The sequence below is a fragment of the Panthera onca genome, chromosome B3 (genome assembly GCF_046562875.1).
Source record: "Panthera onca isolate mPanOnc1 chromosome B3, mPanOnc1 haplotype 2, whole genome shotgun sequence".
Taxonomy (NCBI): Eukaryota; Metazoa; Chordata; class Mammalia; order Carnivora; family Felidae; genus Panthera; species Panthera onca.
The window spans coordinates 46,409,898-46,432,119 of NC_138344.1; the positions used below are offsets into that span (position 1 = coordinate 46,409,898).

The following is a 22,222-nucleotide window of genomic DNA, read 5'->3' on the forward strand; positions in this document are numbered from 1 at the left end:
GGTTTTTAGGCTTTTTTGTATGTTCCATTCCTGCCAAAGCCACAATTTCTCATCTTCCAAGGACCAAACAAAACCTTCTAAATCTTCAAAGTTCATCTCAAATACTACCAAAAACTATCCCATGTGCTTCTAAAGTAAATTTTTGCATGCTTTGCTTTTGTCACTCTTACAAAACATACTTCACACTATAACTATTGATGTACTCACTATCTTCCCTAACAAACTTAGTCCCTGAGGGCAGAAACTAAGTCTTACCTTGTAGTTTCTTGCAAACTTGAGTTATTCAAAGTAGGGCTTGATAAATATTTATTTGTGAAACTACTTGAGGGGAATCATGTGAATTGACTCACTATTTCAAGAGAGTATCTACACAATTGAGGGAGAATTATTTTGGAATTCTGAATTATCCAGAATCTAAAACTTCTTATTTTTAATTTAAGGAATGACTATAGAGAAGGTGACTATTGTCTTCTGAATAATTCCTATCACATTCAATTTGAGACAATGACTCATTGTTTTAAATATACTGTGACTCAACATGAATTCTAACTAAATATCTATGTATATGAAGTGAATGGTGAGTGACTTACAAAAGTGGTGATTCACTAGAGTTAGGGGCATATAGTTTCTAAAACAGTACTAAATTCTAGACTTTTACCTAAAAAAATAAACAAAATAAAACAACAACAATAGAAGAATACAGACAGCCACATTCAGTGGCAATGTAAGATAAGAGTTTTATAGTCAACTGAATGGAACTGCCACCATGGTCATTATATGCCTGGGTTTGTGGCAGAGAAAGATTTCTGAGACTGATGGCAAAATAGTGAGAAATACATCATAAGTCATTCTCAAAAGATTGCTAACTCTGTACCGTTTATGAAGCATTCTTGTCTATAAAATTTGGAAACGAACATAATCAGGCCTCTAGATCCAACCATCAGTTTACAGGAAGTTCAGGAGATAAAAGAAAAAGTTGAGTAACATCATGAATCCAGAACAACAGCTAAATACAGAAAGTAAATAATTCTATAACACAAATAACATGTTTGTTTCTAACGAATTGATGTCATAAAGTTAAAAAATATAAGAAATTGGGGACTATTTTTAAACAAGAGACTTAAGCACAATAAATGCACTCTGTGGGCCTTGTCTGAATCCTTATTGCAACAAATTGACTAAAACAAATCTCTTTAAGATAATCAAGAATATTTGCATATCAACCAGGTTACAGATGATATTAAGGAATCACTCTTAATTCTGTTAGGTGTAAAAATGCTATGGTGGTAAGTTACAGATGCATGCTCAAGTATTTACATGCAACATAACACAGTGGCTAAGATTTGCTTTAAAATATTCCAGAAACGCCAAGTGTTGGTAAGTAAAATGAGTTTGACAACCTGTTGACATATGTTGAACAGCGGGTAAGGGGTACATTGGGGGTTGTTAGAATTCTCCTTTTCCTTCTGTCTATGTTTGAAAATTTACATAACACAAAGATTTTTTTTTTTTTTTGATTGCTAGTAAAACAGATTTGGATTTAATGAAGATATGCCATGTACCTTCTATAGATAAGACCCAGTGCTAGGTGTAACACTTTTTTTTTTATAAACCATACCCTATGTAACTCTCAATATATTCCTGAGAGAGGTATTCCATCTTGTACGTGAGGAAGCAGAGGTGCAGAGAGAGTAAAGAGTGACTTGGCCTTGCAGGGTTGGTAAACAGTGGAATTAGAATGTAAATCCAAATCCTATGACTTTAAATCCAAAACTCTCTCATAGCTATAGCACAGCTATTTCATAATCTTATCAATAATTTTAACAATTTTTAGCCATATAAATTAAACTGATCATTCCTTTTTATGTTATTGATGATGGGAAGACAAGAGCAGAAGAGAAGGGTATGAAAAAATTCAGAAGTTCATTTCTTTCTATAAGGAGATAAAATCTTAAAAAGAAGGCCAGGAAGTGTTGAGTGTTATTGATCAGAGGGGAAATCAACTTTAGGAGATGGAGAACAAGAACGTGTGACATCAGTGCCTTCTGGGAAAATGGGAAATCAGACAAGATAATTTTGAAGATCGCCGATACCGAACTGCACTGATCATTTAACTTGAAAATAGTTATAACTTGGCTTTTTCAAGGCAGTCAGCAGAAAGAAAGGAGGGAGACTGGAGCCAGCAGCTAAGCCTGTGCGGGCAGGGCAAGAAAACACTAGGTTCACATCCCGTTTATCAGTCAGCCCTGGAGGCATCAAAAGGTTTACTGAAGGGATGTGCTCCTGCATGGGTGGGCTTAATCAAACCACTCTCTCTAATCATCCTGTCACTCATTTGCAAGTGGTTTTCCTCACTAAAATACCATTAACATGAGGAGAGGGAAGTGTAACCAGGGCAATGGGTGGAAGTCATAGTGTTTTCTATAAACGAGCCTTAGAAGAAGCCTTAGAAGTCATGCAGCATCACTTCTGCCACATCTTATTGGTCAGAAAGGTTATAAAGGTGTCCCAGGTTCAACGAGAGGGAACAGAGCCCTCACCTCTGGATGGAGGAATGTAAATACTGTGGGATGGAATATATATTGGTGAAGTCATTTTGAAAAAGTATATCACTTGAAAAATACAGTCTGCCACATGGTAGACCCTTCACTTCCCACCTACCGTTTCAGCATCATTTCCTTCTACTCCTTGCCACTCACTCTACACTTTCCATACAGACCTTCTGTTTTGCTTAGTTTTTTTCTTTGAACGTGACAAAATTTTCCTGCCTCTGTACCCTTGTATATGCCACTCCTTATACTTGGAATGTCCTTCCTTCTCCCTGTTACCTTCATAGTAAAAACCTTCTGATGATTTAAGTCCAAATTAAAATGTATCTCTGTAAAGCCTTCTTGTCCCATGCCCCTAAAAGGTTAACTATTCTGTTCCCTAGGATCCTATGTATGTTATACATATCTGTGTGTCTTACAGTATTATCTGGTTGAGTTTTTTTTTTTTTTAATGTTTATTTATTTATTTTGAGAGGGAAAGAGAAAGAGAGAATAAGGGAGGGGCAGAGAGAGGGGGAGAGAGAAAATCCCAAGCAGGCTCCGCGCCTGATGCGGGGCTCGATCTCATGACCCCTGAGATTATGACCTGAGCTGAAATCAAGAGTCAGATGCTTAACTGACAGAACCATCCAGATGCCTCTATCTGGTTGAGTTTTTATCCTCATCAGACTGTGAGCAAGTCAAAGAAAAAGACAAAGCCCTGTTACTTATTATGATTATTTTCATATTTCCCTGTTTTCTTCTGGTTGCCAAATATTCCACACAGTGCTTAGCACAATGTCCCATCCATTAAATGTGAGTTGAGTGGCTGAAGAAAACTGTGAGGCAACCTGTGGAAAATTATCATTTCAGGGGCAAGGTGGCTTTCTTGACCTTCTATTGCAATTATTTTTTTTGGCTTCTGCTGCCTGAAATAATTTATATTTTTAAACTGAGACAGAGACAGAGAGAGAGAACGATGGGTAGTACAAATGCCTGGTCAAAGCAAAACACTGCCTCAAAGTACGGCTGATGACAACAAAGCCATTTCGATGTATCTAGAGAAGAAAGGTTTGAGAACAAGGACTCACTGGGGGGATGAGGAGGTGAGAGCACTGACAAGCAGGGGAAAAAAGCAAAAAGCTAAGTATATAAATACCAGCAACAAATTCTGCTGTACTCAGTCAAATCTTGCTTACTTTCAGCTGCTTCTGAACAACTAGAAGCTGGGGGCAAAAATCTACCTGATTCTGGTTCCTCAATGGGAATGCAGTCTAGGATTTTTCTTTTTCTCCTGCTCGTCCACTACTTTCCCCAGTCACTGCTGCCAAAGAGTTGCTACTGTTGTGGCCCCACAGGACTGACAGGAGTGGGAGAAAAGTCTCTACATGCCAAGATCATACATTCACAGGAGCCCCCAGGTGGACCTTAGATTAGGCTCTGGCATGTATACTCTGGTGACATTATCATGAGGTCTACAGTCTCATTCACAACTCTCCTCCTTTTGGTCCCTCCTTTCTGGAATATGGCTTCTGGTGTAAAAGGTGATGGGCAGTATCACTGTTTCCCCAAACTACCTGATCATAAGAATGCTCTGGGAGAGCTCCAGTCATTAAACACACACTCCTGGGACCTTCCTTGGAAGACTGATGCAGCAGGAGTCTATTACATTCATGACTGATGAGAGAAGTTTAGGAAAGCCCAGACTAGATGACCTCGAGTTCTCTTGTTGGTCTTGAATGAATAGTCTACTTCTCTTACACATGGTTATACAATTAATCCTCCAAAGTCACAGCTCTGAGTGGCTACTGCCACATCAAGGAGTTTGGGCTTCCTCCTACAGGCACTGGGAAGCCCCTATGGAAATGAGTAGCCTAATCATGGTTGGTATGTTGAAAGATCACTCTATCGGCTGCATGAAGGGTGGTATAAGACCAGAAGCAGGAAGGACAAAATTATTACAATAGTCCAGACATCCATTTCTCCTATCAGTAGCTCAGAGCATTCCTCCTTCCCACATCCCACAGGAACTGACATGGTATCACTTGCTTAATTTTACCTGAAATTCATTCTTGTCAGTGTAGAAGTTTGCAGTGTAGAACCTATGCTATTCAAGAGATAAAGAGGAACAGGACAAAAGCAGTAACATTAGAGGTGGAGAAAAAGGGCAGGACAGAGAGAATGGTAGTGAGCTAGAAGATACAAAACTTGGTGAGGAGAGGGTTAACACAGAGACTAGTCTGCACCTTGCAAGGTTTTGTAGCCAGTGAAGTGTAAGTGACCCCTACTTCCTTCTTAGCAACAGCTCCAGGCCTTTCCTCTTCATCACCTTGCTTCCCCCTCCTATGGTCCAAGGAATTTGCCTTATACCTGGGAATCCTCTGATTCATGGGTAGACCTTTTGGACCTTTTTCTGCTTTTGCCTGGCTATTTACAATGTTGAATGGCAATAACATACACATCACTCTTCTCTAGGATTTGCTACCATATAACCCAGGTAATATCTTCATGTAAAGAGGTGTGTGAGGAGGTGGGGAGGGGGGGTTACTCTAGCTCCCTGTTCTACTAAATCAATTTCTTAGCTTATCATCTAGGCTCTGTCCTTACCATTGGTCTACAGTTATGTTATACTTTTCCAAAATTTGTTTCAGTATTCCTGCCACCATACTAGTCCTGCCTATGTGCCCTACCATGTAGATACAGTTCAAATGCCATCCTTCTTCTGGTTCCCATAGAGACATAACTACTTTCTTTTCTTTTCTTTTAATATATGAGATTTATTGTCAAATTGGTTTCCATACAACACCCAGTGCTCATCCCAAAAGGTGTCCTCCTCAATACCCATCACCCACCCTCCCCTCCCTCCCACCCCCCATCAACCCTCAGTTTGTTCTCAGTTTTTAAGAGTCTCTTATGCTTTGGCTCTCTCCCACTCTAACCTCATTTTTTTTTCCTTCCCCTCCCCCATGGGTTTCTGTCAAGTTTCTCAGGATCCACATAAGAGTGAAAACATATGGTATCTGTCTTTCTCTGTATGGCTTATTTCACTTAGCATCACACTCTCCAGTTCCACCCACGTTGCTACAAAAGGCCATATTTCATTTTTTCTCATTGCCACGTAGTATTCCATTGTGTATATAAACCACAATTTCTTTATCCCTTCATCAGTTGATGTACATTTAGCTCTTTCCATAATTTGGCTGTTGCTGAAAGCGCTGCTATAAACATTGGGGTACAAGTGCCCTCATGCATCAGTACTCCTGTATCCCTTGGGTAAATTCCTAGCAGTGCTACTGCTGGGTCATAGGGTAGGTCTATTTTTAATTTTTTGAGGAACCTCCACACTGTTTTCCAGAGCGGCTGCACCAGTTTGCATTCCCACCAACAGTGCAAGAGGATTCCCGTTTCTCCACATCCTCTCCAGCATCTACAGTTTCCTGATTTGTTCATTTGGGCCACTCTGACTGGCGTGAGGTGATATCTGAGTGTGGTTTTGATTTGTATTTCCCTGATGAGGAGCGACATTGAGCATCTTTTCATGTGCCTGTTGGCCATCCGGAGAGACATAACTACTTTCTCTTCTGATCTCTGTAGCACTGCACACCTGGTAGGGCACCACTGCGCTCCCTGCTGGCTTGAACACAGAGATCTTGCATGTGAGGCAATGCTTTATGCTTCTTTATAGCCCTCAGTTCCCGATAGTGCTGCAGTTGTTTTTGTTGCATTATGAAGATGGAATGTAGTTACATATTTCACATATACACAACTTGTTTAGTTCAACTGTACCCTAATTCTTTATTCCACAGTTTTAAGAATGACTTTGTAGCATAGAAAATTGGTATTGTTTTCCTTTGTATTTAAAAAAAAATGCAGATCTCCTAATACAAACTTTGACACTTTCTCATGAGGCTATACTCACATTGGCATAAACATTTTCTTGTTTTAAATATTTATTTATTTGGAGAAAGAGAGAGAGAGAGAGAGAGAGAGAGCGAGCATGAGCTTATAGGGCAGGGGAAGAGATGGAGAGAGAGAATCCCAAGCAGACTAGGGTCTGGCTGCCAGCGCTATGCCAGAATGCGGGGCTCGATCCCATGAACCATGAGATCATAACCTGAGCAAAACCAAGAGCCTAACTGACTGAGCCACCCAAGTGTCTCTCTAGCGTAAACATTTTCTAGTGGGGGAAGCAGGGGACATTTCAATGGCTAAAACATAGTGAGCAAAGGAATATTCAGGAATAGAATTTGGGTTTCCTGAATCCTGATCCAGTGCCTTTTCCAAACAAAAACAAAAACTTATGAAAATAAACAGCAAAATCAAAAGCTTTTGCACAACAAAGGAAACCATCAATGAAATGACAATGCAGCCTAACCAATGGGAGAAGATATTTGCAAATGATATATCAAAAAAGGGGTTACTATCCAGAACACATAAAGAATTTATAAAATTCAACACCAAAAAAACCCCAGATAATCTGATTTAAAAATGGGCAGAGGACTTAAATAGAACTTTTTCCAAAGAAGACATACAGTTGGCCAACAGACAAATGTAAAGATGATCAACACAACTGGTCTTCAAGGAAATGTAAATCAAAACCACAATGGCATATCATCTCCCACCTGTCAGAATGATTAATATTAAAAGGGAAAGACATAGGGGCGCCTGGGTGGCTCAGTCGGTTAAGCGGCCGACTTCGGCTCAGGTCATGATCTCGCGGTCAGTGAGTTCAAGCCCTGCATCGGGCTCTGTGCTGACAGCTCAGAGCCTGGAGCCTGTTTCAGATTCTGTGTCTCCCTCTCTCTGACCCTCCCCTGTTCATGCTCTGTCTCTCTCTGTCTCAAAAATAAATAAACGTTAAAAAAAAAAAAAAAAAGGGAAAGACATAAAAAATATTGACAAAGACATAAAGAAAAAGGAACCCTTGTGCACTGTTGATGGGAATGCAAACTGGTATAGTCACTCTGGAAAACAGTATGGAGGTGCCTCAAAAAGTAAAAATAGAACTACCCTGGGGCTCCTGGATGGCTCAGTCGGTTGAGCGTCCGACTTCGGCTCAGGTCATGATCTTGCAGTTCGTGAGTTAGAGCCCCGCGTCAAGCTCTGTGCTGACAGCTCGGAGCCTGGAGCCTGCTTCAGATTCTGTGTCTCCCTCTCTCTACCCCTTCCCCACTCATGCTTTGTCTTTTTCTGTCTCTCAAAGATGAATAAACGTTAAAACAAACAAACACGGAACTACCCTATGACCCAGCAATTGCACTACTAGGTATTTACCCAAAGATATAAAAATACTGACTTAAAGGGGTACATGCACCCCGATGTTTATGGCAGCATTATCAACAATAGCCAAATTGTAGAAAGAGCCCAAATATAGAAAGATGAATGGAGAAAGAATATATGGTACACACACAAACACACACACACACACACACACACACACACACACACACACACTGGAATATTACTCAGCCATCAAAAAGAACGAAATCTTGCCATTTTCAATGACATGGATGAATCTAGAGAGTAAAAATCTAAGTGAAATAAATCATGCAGAGAGGGACAAATACCACATAATTTCACTTACATGTGGAATCTAAAAAACAAAAGAATAAACAAGTAATAACAGTAACAAACAGATTCAAATACAACCAACAAACTGGTGGTTGCTGTACTGGAAGTTGGTGGGGATGACAGGTGAAATAGGGACGGGGATTAAGAGGTAAAAACTTCCAGTTATAAAATAAGTAAGTAATGGAGATGAGAAGTACAGCATAGGGAACATAGAAAAAAGGAAAACAATGATCACAAGGTAGAGAAAATCTCTACAAGGTTGATTCAATCTGTTAACAGTTGATGAAAACCACTGAAAAAAAAAGTCAATTAACATATTAAGTTCAAAATCAAATTGTGTTTCTAGGAATACTTTACACACCTTTTCAGAGAAAAGTTTAAAAATACACAAGGGGAATATCACAGGATAGTTAACAAAAGAAAACAGTTGCCAACTAGCCAAGAGTCTCTGAGAAGTCAAATGGAATCAGGACACAAAGAAACATCAGTCTCTTAAGCCCACAGAGAAAAACAACTCCTTATATCTGGGCCCACCCCTAACAGCATTGAGTCCAGATAAAGAGGACAAATGGAGACCCAAGTACCATACATTTAAATATTTTACAATTTTTATCTAATGTTACCACTTATTAAATATAGTGTTCTCTTCTGATTTAACAAATAGAACTTCATGATGGCAAAATTTTTAAATATAGAAAGCTATACTTTTTATTTGGCTGAAAGCCAGCAAAATATCAAGACTACTGAATTTCATGATCATTGTGTACGTCTAAGTGTTCTGTTGATGTGTAGCATTGTGTGGGTAACTAATAAAATAAAGACTTGCCTGGTTCATAAATTATATATATTATATATTCCACAAAATGCAAAATGCAGCTTTTGCCTTTATTTAATCAAAATCACTATATTGTCATAACCAAGATTTCACATAATTTGATGATATTGCCAGCAGTGATTTAAAGTTTCTTTTAAGAAGGAATTATATTTAAAGTATACAAATTTTACTATATTTAATCAGAAATGTGAATTAAATAAAAATAGAAATAGTAAAATATTTCTCATAGATGTTTTCAGAAGTTTTCTCTAAGCTATTTAAAATTTTCTATTAAAAAGACAAAATAGAAATTAAAATTAATGAGTATCAAACTTATGAATAAAATTATCCAGTTAAAAAAAATATAATTACAGGGGTGCCTGGGTGGTTCAGTCAGTTGAGCGTCCAACTTCGGCTCAGGTCATGATCTTACAGCTCGTGAGTTCGAGCCCCGTGTTGGGCTCTGTGCTGACAGCTCAGAGCCTGGAGCCTGCTTCGGATTCTGTGTCTCCCTCTCTCTCTGCCCCTCCCCCACTCACGCTCCGTCTCTCTCTCTCTCTCTCTCTCTCCCCCTCTCTCTCTTTCCCTCTCTCAAAAATAAATAAACATTAAAAAAATTTTTTTTAATATAATTACATCTCACAAAATATTTTTGTAAAAATGAAACTATTAGACTCAACATAATAAAGTCCACATGCAAAAATCCCACAGTTAACATCATACTCAATGGGGAAAAACGGAGAGGTTTTCCCCTAAGGTCAAGAACAAGACAAGGATGTCCACTTTCACCACTCTTGTTCAACATAGTACTGGAAGTCCTAGTCATAGCAATCAGACAATGAAAAGAAATAAAAGGCACCCAAATTGGTAAGGGAGAAGTAAAACTTTCACTATTTGCAGATGACATGATACTCTATATAGAAAACCCTAAAGACTCCACCAAAAACTACTAGAACTGATAAATGAATTCAGTAAGGTCACAGTATACAAAAATTAATGTGCAGAAATCTGCTGCATTCTATACACTAATAAGGAAACAGCAGAAAGAAAAATCAAGAAAACAATCCCATTTACAACTGCACCAAAAATAATAAGATACCTAGGAATAAACCTAACCAAAGAGGTGAAAGACCTATCCTCTTAAAACTATAAAACATTGATGAAAGAAATTGAGAACAGCTCAAAGAAATGAAAGACATCCCATGCTTGTGGATAGGAAGAACAAATATTGTTAAAATGTGTATATTACCCAAAGCAATCCAGAGATTTAATTCAATCCCTATCAAAATACTAACACCATTTTTCACAAAAGTAGAATAAAATATTCTAAAATTTGTATGTAACCACAAAAGACCCTGAATTGCTGAAGCAATTTCGAAAAAGAAAAGTAAAACTAGAGGTATCACCATTCCAGACTTGAGGTTTTATTACAAAGCTGTAGTGATCAACACAGTATGGTACTGACACAAACAGGGACACCTAGGTCAGGAACACAACAGAAAACCCCTGTTTTGCTGAAAGAAAATCCAAAGGGAAAAAGGCAGTCTCTTCAACAAATGGTGTTGGGAAAACTGGACAGTTACATGCAAAGAATGAAGTTAAAAAATAATGCTACCTAAAAAATAATGAAATGGGACCACTTTTTACACCATACACAAAAATAAATTCAAAATTGATTAAAGACCTGAATGTGACACTTGAAGCCATAGAAATCCTAGAAGACAGCACAGGCAATAATGTCTCTGACATTGGCCACAGCAACATTTTTCTAGATATGTCTCTTGAGGCAAGGGAAAGGAAAGCAAAAATAAACTATTGACAACATCAAAATAAAAAGCTTCTGCACAACGAAGGAAACAATCATAAAACAAAAAGGCAATCTACAGAATGGGAGAAGTTATTTGCCAATGACATATCTGATAAAGGGTTAATATCCAAAATGTAGAAAGAATTTATACAAATCAACACCCCCAAACCAAATAATCCAATTTAAAAAGTGGGCAGAAGAAATGAACAGACACTTCTCCAAAGAAGACATCCAGATGGCCAACAGACACATGAAAATACACACATCATTACTTATCATTAGGAAAATGCAAATTAAAACTACAATGAGCTATCACCTCACACCTGTCAGAATGGCTAAAATCAACAACAGAAGAACAACAAGGTTGGCGAGGTTGTGGAGAAAAAGGAACCCTCTTGCATTGTTGGTGGGATTGCAAACTGGTACAGCCACTGTGGAAAACAGTATGGCGATCCCTCAGAAAGTTAAAATGAGCCAGTAATCATGCTACTGGGTATTTACCCCTAAAATACAAAACCACTAACTGAAAGGGATACATGCACCTCTATGTTTATAACAGCATTATTTACAATAACCAAATTATGGAAGCAGCACAAGTGTCCATGGATAGATGAATAAAGATGTGGTATATATATACAATGGAATATTATTCCAAAAATAATGATTCCAAAAGAATGAAACCTTGCCATTTGCAACAACATGGATGGAGCTTGAGAGTATAATGCTAAGCGATATAAGTCAAAGAAAGACAAATACCATGATTTCATCCTGTGTGGAATTTAGGAAACAAAACCAATGAGCAAAGGGGAAAAAAGAGAAAGAGACAAACCAAGAAACAGACTCTTACTATAGAGAACAAACAGATGATTACCAGAGGGGAGGTGAGTAAGGGAATGGGTAAAATTGGTGATGGAGATTAAAGAGTATACTTGTCATGATGAGCACTGGGTGATGCATGGAATTGTTGAATCACTATATTGTACACCTGAAACTAATATATAACTCTTATGCTACCTATACTGGAATTAAAAATTAAAGAAATAGGGGCACCTGTGTGGCTCAGTCAGGGGTCTGACTTCAGCTCAGGTCATGATCAGGTAGTTTGTGAGTTCTTGCCCTGTGTCGGGCTCTGTGCTGACAGCTCAGAGTCTGGAGCCTGCTTCAGATTTTCCGTCTCCCTCTCTCTCTGCCCCTCCCCCTCTTGTGCTCTGTCTCTCCCTGTCTCTCAAAAAATAAACGTTAAAATTTTTTTTTTAATTTAAAAAACGTAACTATTAGAAATTCTAGAGTTTAATGTCCGTCTAGCTGCCAAGATAAAGAATATCATACTTTATGTTATTTCTAGACCTTCATATATACAAGTTTTATAGTATTATAAATTATTTAATATTGCAAAATATCCCAGTTAACACACACAACTGATAAGAATACCATGTTAATTTGTGACTACCTGAAAAGCCACCCAGTGGAATACAAAGAGAAGCAAGAACACGGACACTCGGCCCTCTTGGGAAATACTTCTACTTTGGAAGCCTGTTATATTCATACTCTCTGAGAAAAAGGACTTGGCAAGTTAGCTAATTGTCCTTTTCCTCATCTCCACATTTGCACTGCTCAGACCCTGCCTGTGTGTTAATGATGACGATGCTTAACACACTAACCTTCCAGCATTCAAATGTTTTCTTTTGTTTTCAGGACACAGGACAAGGGATGAGGAAGAGCATTTCCTTGGGCCCTGAACTGTGTTAGTGGTGACAGTGGATGTCTAGGGTTCACCGGCACTGAAAGCTAGATCCTGAATGATCTAGGTGCCTGGGTATTTTTATTAAATTTGCTCTTTCTGTATTTGTAACATCAGGGCCCTCAATAGCAAGGGTACCAAGACAGACATCCCTCCTACCCAGGAATTGCTTATGTTTTCTCCTTCCAGGCCCCCTGAGCAGACCTGGTGCCTTTTCCCCCCTCTGTGTTTCTTCTACTGGGAGCAACACGGGGAAGATTTACTCACACAGGCACTGTTTTTCAGATACTGAAGAGAATAAGCCATCCTTGAAACACGGTGAATCTTGTGGGCCTGGGTATATGTGTTGTCAATCATAGAGATTTTCCTTTTGAGGATCAAATTATGAATTCCTTGAGGTGTGACCAGACCTTAAGGTTTTCTTTGTCATGGCCCAGGGAGTCTGGCCCTTGCTAGGCACATTAGAAACTTTCTTCAGTAGTAGACATAATGAATATCGCAGTAATTCACTTTAAGAATATTTGACAAATGTGTACTTGATTCTATAGCAAGGACATTGGGACTACGCACTCCTGTAATTGAAAGTAAGAAATGTGGTCCTTCTCATAAGTCAAGTGGCAGCTTGAATGTAAGGAGTATGAAGTGAAAAAAGAAAAAAAAGACTTATGATGCCCCAATACGGTAGCATGCACATGTCCTGAAACACTCCTACTGTCACGTCACAGACATGAGTCCAAAGTCACTTGTTCAATTCTTGCCAATGTTGGACCTATCACATGCTTGGGAAGGGAGTTCTGATTATTTTCCCCACAATCTTGCCATCTCTAAAAAGAGTTTTTCAAATGAATTCTAGCTCTCAGCCACCTTTCCTGAAACTCGTGGCTTTTTCATAATTACTAAAAATATCTATTTTTTTCCTAGCCAGAGAAATAACATACCAGAATTTTAATAACTGAAAATATTGCAGAAGTTCATTTTAGATCTCTGGATTTACCTAGAATTCAAATATTACTGGAATATCCAGTTCCCAAAATAATGTCTGCTTATATTTTCAAATCTATAAAATCCCATGATTTTAAAATGATCCTAAAGTATATTACAGTAAGTTAAAATTCTGTTTAATTTGTGGTATTAATTTTCTCAGAGTTTATTTTCTTAAGCATTTTTCATGAAAAACTCAGGTTAGAAAAACTAGATGACCTGAGATGAAAATCTAGAGCTGCACAGTTTTCATCCTGAGAAGGGTCTGTGGAGGTGTATTTCTTTTGCAATTCTGATTCCCATGTTTCTGGACAGGCAGTTATCTCTGGACCGCATATTGCATTTTCTACGTCAGCCGGCCCCTAAAACTCCTTGCAGGTATTACAGCGCACAGAAATGTTAAAACTGCAAGTTCAAGTTGTTTCACTTCTATAGCAGACTTTCCTTTTTTCATAGCAGCAGCAAAGTTTGAGTCCTTTCAACTGGCAGGCAGATGTTACCCTAGTGCAGCCTCCATATTCATTAGCCTGTAATGAATCTATTAATTGAATATGTAAGTTTGGCTAATTAGATGTAAGACATTCCTTCAGATTTAAAGGGTAATAATAAAAAATTTAAACTGCAACACCAGATCGAGCATTTAAGAGTTGATAAATGTGAACTGGAAAGTGCACAATCCCAATATAAATTAGTTAATTGCCTCTGTTAATTTAGGTGAAATACATTAGCAGAAAGGTCAATCCATTTGAGGCTTGATGTGTTTTTCAAATAGTAAATTAAAAATAGCAAATCAAAGAGCACTACAGAGTAGGAGGCATGGAATCCACTTTTCCAATCCAGAGGTGGCAGAGTGGACTCAAGTAACTCCTCTGAATTAACCTTCTGTGGGTTAACCGGTGGTTCTTAAAATAGGCTGTGCCTTAATAGACACCTAGAAGCTTTGTTAAAAATAGCAGTGCCTTGGGCCCTACCTTAGACTCGCTGAAATCTTTGGATGTGGGACCCAGCCTCCATATTTTCGTAAAGCACCATAAATGATTATAATTGGAAGCTGGGTTGAAAACCATTGGACTATTCCATGAATATCTGACCCCACCCACTCCCCCCCCCCCAACCAAGCAGAAGTGAGGTGACAACATCAATCCACAGTAGGTATGGAAGCATTAGATACATGACCTAATGTCACACACACTTTCTTTTCTTCCTAAGTGAGGGAGAAAGATCAACTGCCCTTGGTCCCTCTACTTTCTCTTCTGGCTAGGTCTGTACCAAAAGGCTTTACACTTGAGGACGTTTAACTTGGATTTGGGAAGTGGGAGGAATCTCAGCTCTGAGTATTTGCTTTTGGGAATTACAATTTTACAAATAGCTATTTTAACCTCTCCAATAACACTAGCTGGGGGGATGGTGGTGCCTGGGGTCTCAGTTATTAAGCGTCTGACTCTTGATTTTGACTCAGGTCTTGATCTCACAGTTCCTAAGTTCAAACCCCACATCAAACTGTACGCTGACAGTGTGGATCCTGCTTGGGATTCTCTCTCTCCTCTCTCTCTGTCCCCTGTCAGTCCCCACGCCCCCACCCCGTTCACATGTGCACATTCTCTCTCTCTCTCTCTCTCTCAAAATAAATAAAACTAAAAAAAAAAAAACAAACCAACAACAACCCATTAGCTGGCTTAACACTAAAAGATGCCAAAGGAATTCCTTTTGGGTCCATGTTTTGGAAGCTACTATCTTTCCCACTTGTGTCTTATAACCCCCATAGCACCTAGAAGAGCGTGAGGTCCATGAAAAGGCTGATAAAAGTATTTGTGAATAGGTTGTTGCCTGTCTGCCACCACCTTTCCCTCTTATTCTACACTGTATCGTCTGACTTCTTTCCTGTCTCATCTGGCCCTTGAATGATGCAGCCTCCCCATCATTCCACACACTTCTTTTTTGTTCTTCATAGATTCCATGTCAATGCTTGGCTCATAATGTATTGTCAGTAAATATTTGTTCAATTGGAGCTATCTGACTGACAGAGGGAGGAAAAATCTATGTTTAGCACCAGCAACCAAGGAGTCCCAGATGCCCTGAAAGGGGGAATATGTATGCCTGAAGCAAGAGATCTGTCCTCTTGGTTTGGGGCTGGATATCCAAATTGGATGTCAGTGTCTTGGCTCTGAATGCCTCCCATTTTTGCCCTGTGTTTTCACAGATTGAACTGGGTGATAGGGAAGAAAGAAGTGGCATTCCCCCTCTGTGGTCAAGACATCTAAAGTGTTCCTCATTGTCTTTTCAATGGCTTGTTCTAGCATGTGAAAGAGAGAGACAATGACTGTTCAGTTACCTCATCTTCTAGTGAACATGAATATGGATCCCTGTCCCAGATATCATCAATGTTCATATGACAATTTCATATGAACAAAGACCCTTTGGATGAATGACCGCATAAAGGCAGAAGGACTTGGGGAAGGAGCTTATGTTTAAGAATGGGAGAGCCCTAGGAAGGGCTAGGAAGTCATAGCAGTTAAGAGTTATGCGTAGATGTGAGGAATTTTAAAAGTAAAAGCAAAACCGCAAATTACGGAACATGAAAGGAAAACAGAAAAGCCAACTTAACTTAATTACAAAGTAAGCACTTAATGTGGGCAAGGAAAAAAAATTCTGGAGCGTGCAACCCTGAGCAACCCTTTCTCATTCCCCATGATAAAATAGCTGCTTCCAATCTGAGACACACCCATATGACTTGCTGTGGTATACTGCATGCTCTGAACTACTCCGTGAGCAAGACGGTAGGGGTCTAAGTACTTCACTTTCTGTGGTAAACTTGGTTAATAAACACTACCATTCTTTTCCTAAAAGTCAAAAGCTTTTTTAATGAAAGTCCCTCTCCTAAATTAACTGCAGCTTGAAATTTTTCTGCATTCTGAGATTCATCCCCCTCCAACCTAATTCAAATTAAAACTGTAACATCTCCAAACATATCTCATCAGTAGCAGATAAAATACACTAAAGCCAAACTATTGCTTTTTGACATTTCACATTCATTTGCACATACATGCCATCAACTGCAGAGGGCGCTAATGCCCTTTTCCTCCGGCCCTGCAGAGAAGGCTGCATAGCTGGGATTTTAATTTCTCCCTGTGCCTGTTAAGTTTGATTATTGATAAAGTGCTGAGCTCATCCCTGCCCCTTGATTGAAGTCTCTAAAACATATATGAGGTAGAACTGGGCTTTACAACAAAGACGAATCTAGTTTCCACTTTTAAAATAGTCTCTCGAGGCTCCCAAAAGGTGGAGGATATATTTTAAAGGGAAAGAAGTGTGTTTTGTATCAAAATATTATTTTTGGAGTCATAACCAATTAGGAATCTAATCCCTGCAACCATAAATACCCCTTTTCATAGAATACAGTGACCAGAGGCCACACTGGGGTATGAAGGACTTAATATGTAGAGAATTTTTATGGTTAATAAATGCCACAATCTCAGCCTCTTTTCTTCTAAATGTTGGAAGGAACAGGATAATTAAATGAGTGTTTAGATCCTAAATAAAAAGTTAATATTCACATTAAATAAAAATATAAGTGAATTTGTTTTACAGAAGTATTTATAATGGGTCTAAAATACTTCATTAAGCATTTCTGGATAAAAACATGTAAAGTTCTTTAGAAGATTTTTTTAAATATATTAAATACCATTTCTCTATAAATATACTTTGCATTAAGCTTTCCTGTTAGAGTTTTCAGGAAACATTTTAAATAAAGTAGCTGAGCATATATCCCGTTTGAGATGAATGAGATCATTAGGAAACACTTATATCTGAAATAAGCACTGAGATCATTCTGCATACAACCCAAGGCCCCTAATTTTTTAAATATTTCAAACAATGTGCTCCTTTTAAATCATTAGACTTAGAGACATTTAAGGAACTGATTCAATTAACCCGGAAGAGAGAAATGCTATAATGTGTGATTTATTTTTGCAGATAAATTAAAATGCGAGTATATCTGTTAGAAAAGGTAGGCTGTCATCATGGTTAGTAATGGGAACAGGAAGGCAATTAAGCAGGGCCACCTGAGGCTGCGATAGCCCCTGAATGTGGAAGCTCGAAGTTCAAGCTGGACATTGTTATTGTCAAAACCAAAAGTGTTCCTTGGTTGGGAGGAATCTTTGTGCTCCATTTGGTTTCCTTCACTGATTTTCTAAAGCATGTTTCTCAATTTGTTCCTGCATAACTGCAAAAAAAAAAAAAAAAATCCTAAATTGCTCTGGTTTCATACCTTAAAAAAAAAAAAAAATCAAACCTCACATAAGGCAAATACCTTAAAATTACAACTTTGCATTCTATTATTTAGGTGAGGAAATATGAGGCAAGAATTTATTTTTCTCCTCTACAACTCCAGGATATTGGCTCCACCAGGCCTAATAAATTGTTTTCACAAGGAAATAGATCATGCTGTAGCCTGTGTTCCGTTGTGCAAGGGGTTTTATAAACAACATGTATCCTAAACAATAAATAATTACAGATGGGAGAGGGTGGGAGAAGGAAACATTATAAGGGTGGGAAAAAATGTTTCTTAACCAAATCATGGAAAAGACTGAAATTCAAAATGCTAGATATCAAAAGGTAGTGGTGGGGAAGATCGCCACTTTAACCATTGTGAAATCCAAAGAGAAAATGAGAAAGTAACAAGATAGTGAAGGAAAGAGAAGAAAAGGGAAGACTAAGAATGTGAGAAGAGAGGTTAAAGCAGCCTTACAAGGGAGTTAAAGCAGAGTAAGTCCTACAAACAGGAACAAAGAAAACGTATGCTGAAAAAGTAATTATAATTCACTGTTCTTTTCTGCTGAATCTTGTCCCCCATCTTGAACTGGATAAAAATGCACTAGACCTTTTGGAACTGTTTATGAGGAAAAGCTTAGAGATCCCTTTCCTGCCTGGAGAAGAGGGATCTCTTTTTTATTTTTTTAATTTTATTTTTTAAAATTTACATCCAAATTAGTGCAACATTGATTTCAGGAGATTCCTTAATGCCCCTTACCCATTTAGTCCATCCACCCTCCCACACCCCCTCCAGTAACCCTCTGTTTGTTCTCCATATTTAAGAGTCTCTTCTGTTTTGTCCCCCTCCCTGTTTTTATATTATTTTTGTTTCCCTTCCCTTATGTTCATCTGTTTTGTCTCTTAAAGTCCTCACATGAGTGAAGTCATATGATATTTGTCTTTCTTTGACTAATTTCACTAAGCATAATACCCTCCAGTTCCAGCCACACAGTTGCAAATGGCAAGATTTTATTCTTTTTGACTGCCAAGTAATACTCCATTGTATATATATACCACATCTTCTTTATCCATTCATCTGTCAGTGGACATTTGGGCTCTCTCCATACTTTGGCTATTGTTGATAGTGCTGCTATAAACATTGGGGTGTATGAGCCCCTTCAAAACAGCACACCTGTATCCTTTGGATAAATACCTAGTAGTGCAATTGCTGGGTGGTAGGGTAGTTCTATTTTTAGTTTTTGAGGAACCTCCATACTGTTTTCCAGAGTGGCTGCACCAGCTTGCATTCCCACCAACAACGCAAAAGAGATCTCTTTCTCTGCATCCTCACCAACATCTGTTGTTGTTTCCTGAGTTGTTAATGTTAGCCATTCTGACAGTTGTAAGGTGATATCTCATTGTGGTTTTGATTTGTATTTCTAGGAAGAGGGATCTATTTACTTGCTCTACCTCACTGTGTAATGAATGCTAATAATTCCATCATACTGTTTCTTCCCTGGGAGAGCTTTTCCAGCCACAGTGCTAGAACTAGAGTCCACAAGCAAGAGATGCCTCAAGGATGAACAAGTCTGTCTCATGCTTTGAGAAGAATATACCTCAACTATTTCTACTTTGTGAGTCTTTCCTGACAGTATTCATTTATCTGTTTAAATTATACAGATTCCCCTTTTCTCATGCTCAACATCTTTTCAGGTTTTTTTAAATGTGTATTTGTTTTTGAGAGAGAGAGAGAGAGAGAGAGAGAGCGAGCACACTCGAGCAGGTGAGAGGCAGAGAGAGAGGGAGACACAGTATCCAAAGTAGGCTCCAGGCTCTGAGCTGTCAGCACAGAGCCTGATGCAGGGCTCGAACCCACGAACCTCAAGATCATGACCTGAGCCAAAGACGGACACTCAACTGACTGAGCCACCCAGGTGCCCCTCTTCTGATGGTTTCTTAGCATCTCAAGAATTAAGGTCCTTACAACCTTGAGTCAACTGCCTTGCCAGCCTCATCTGCTGCTGCTCCAGCCACATTGATGCCTCTCTCCACCTCCCACCAAAGCATTCTCCAATTTTTATGCCTTTGCTCTTGTGGACCCTCCTACCTATTCTGTACTCTTCTCCCCTGTGGAAGGAAGCTCCACCTCATGTATGTATGTATGTATGTATGTATGTATGTATGTATTTATTTATTTATTTATTTATGAGAGAGAGAGAGAGCATGAGTAGGGGAGGGACAGACAGAGGAGAGAGAGAATCCCAAGCAGGCTCTGTGCTGTCAGCACAGAGCCTGAAGTGGGCCTTGAACTTTCAAACAGTGACATCATGACCTGAACCAAAATCAAGAGTGGGATGCTCAACTGACTGAGCCAGCCAGGCGCTCTCCACCTCTTCCTTTAAGGCCCAGCTCAAAGGTCAGCATTCCCAGAGAGCTGACCTCTTCTTTAGTAGAGTCCCAGAGCATACGGTTGTAACTTTTTCCCACAGTCCCTCATAGTGATCTACCTCCCTGTGGGGAAGGGTTCCTGCTCACTGATGGCAAAGGCTATCCATTTTGTTTGTAACCCAAACTCTAGTAAGGCACCTTGCAAAACATGTTTGCAGAATTGTTCCACAAGCACCATTGATTCCCCTTGCTACTATCTTCTCCCCCTCTCCCCAACTAACTCCTGGACTTCGTTTATTTATTTATGTATTTATGTATTTATGTATTTATTTATTTATTTCCTCAATTGTGTCTCCAACTCTCCAAGCCTTAAAAAAACAAAACAAAACAAAACTATAGCTCATGAAGATATACTGTCAACTAAAATACAATTTTTGGCCATAGCGATCCTCTGTGAATTGAGATCTACCTATTGCTTAGGCTGAGGTAATTCACTCATGTAAACTTGGGTAGATACTTTGGGTTCTGAGAGGCTGGAATTTATTTCTATAGACCTAATACTAAAATGAAATATTTCTGTCTATTTTCTACTGTTGGTTAGCATTCAGGCACTGAGTGTTAGGCACTTTTAATTAGGAAAAGTATCCAAGGGGAAATTTCTTCAGGCTGACCCTTAACAGCCAAAGAAATGAGGTTCTAAGGGCTTTGAAAATGGCATTTAAGATAAGAATCAGTAGGCCCCTGTCAAGCTTGCACTGGGAGCGAGGAGCAGACATGACCTATAAAGGTCTTTTTATCTGAAGCCCAGATTTTGTAGCCCAAAGCCCATTCTGGGATGGAATCTCTGGATTCTTGACGTACACCTATATGCTGACCTCTAGGATCCCACAAACTAAAAGAAGGCCTGTTGGAGCTAGGTAAACATCTACATTAAAGGGGTATAAATACAGAAGCTCAAACCCAAAGGGGCAGTAAAGCGAGGAACCCAATGTCTGGAGGGACATTCACCTGTTGGCGTGAAAAACAACAGAAAAACAAAACAAGTATATCCTTGAGTTGTTTGGGGGCGAGGAGAACGAGGGCTAGAAGGGGGCATCCTAGAAGAAAGACAGAGGGGCCAAGGAAACACGCCAACTCCCTCAGAGGACCGACACCCTCATCCTGGGGCGCAGCGCGGACCGCCCGGGGCCGTCCCGGCCGGCAGAGGGCAGCAGCTGGGCGGAAAAAGCTGGGCGAGGGCCGCGCGGAGTCGACTGCCTGGCGGGGATACTTAATTTTAAGTGTGGGGCGAGGAACTCGCACTCATCACTCCCTGACCAGGACCCTGCGGCCGCGGTGCACCTCCGGCTCCGTTGAGGGGAGTGGGTGTGTGCTAGGCCGCCTGCCCGAAGAAAGAAAGCGGAGGGCGCCCCCCGGGTCTCCGGGAGAGAAGGGCCCCGGGACGCGAGAGGGAGGGGCCCCTGACGCACCCCCTCCTCTGCCGAACCCGCTTGGCGCCCCAAGAGCCGCCCTTTGAGCTCCGAGAGCTAACTCCAACGCACCGCGTCAGCCCCCGCCGGTGCGGCTTCTGGGGTTACGACCCACGCCCGACATCCGCTAAGGTGCGCCCCCCACCGCCGCCGCCCGGACGGGAGCGAGGCCGGTCCCGCTCTCGGAGCCCCGAGCGGCCGCAGCGCGGTTCGGGCTCTGGCCGTCGAGGCCGGCGGTGGAGGCGGCTTGGGCCTGTCCCCGCGGCCGAGGTAGTCGCCAGGCGCACTTGACCGTGGGCGCGGAGCGAACGGATCGCGCGACGCGGGCGGCGGGCTTTATGTAAATCGGGGCTGCGCCCGGGCGTCCTAGGTAGGATGGACCAGCCCCCCGCGCCTCGGCCCTCACGTCCAATAAGAAGAGCCCCAGCTTGACACCTGCCTATATACAGGCGAGCGCGCCCCCGGCCCGCCGACCGCGCGCACAGCCCGCACAGCCCACGCCGCGGGCGAGCGAGACCTCGGCCCGCCACCATGACTTCCAGTAAGATCGAGATGCCCGGCGAGGTGAAGGCCGACCCCGCCGCCCTCATGGCGTCCCTGCACCTCTTGCCGTCGCCCACGCCCAACCTCGAAATCAAGTACACCAAGGTAAGCGCCCGGCGAGGACCTGCC

The 22,222-nt window shown here is 40.5% G+C and overlaps 1 protein-coding gene across 7 annotated transcripts in view; it reads left to right on the forward strand.

The window, feature by feature from the left end:
- The window catches only part of ALDH1A2 (aldehyde dehydrogenase 1 family member A2), a 128,318-nt gene that overhangs the window by 6,190 nt on the left and 99,906 nt on the right, over nucleotides 1–22,222 (forward strand). For 2 of the 7 annotated variants that reach the window (XM_078448647.2, XM_078448649.2), the window contains exon 1: nucleotides 21,377–22,198. The exons of 1 other annotated variant lie outside the window; for it this stretch is intronic. In XM_078448647.2, the coding sequence (XP_078304773.1) occupies nucleotides 22,082–22,198 (117 nt within the window). In that variant the 5' untranslated portion in view covers nucleotides 21,377–22,081. Of the gene's footprint in view, nucleotides 1–21,373; nucleotides 22,199–22,222 lie in introns of those variants that run through there. 4 more of the 7 variants (XM_078448646.2, XR_013556309.2, XM_060618395.3 and 1 more) reach the window with 4 other exon arrangements.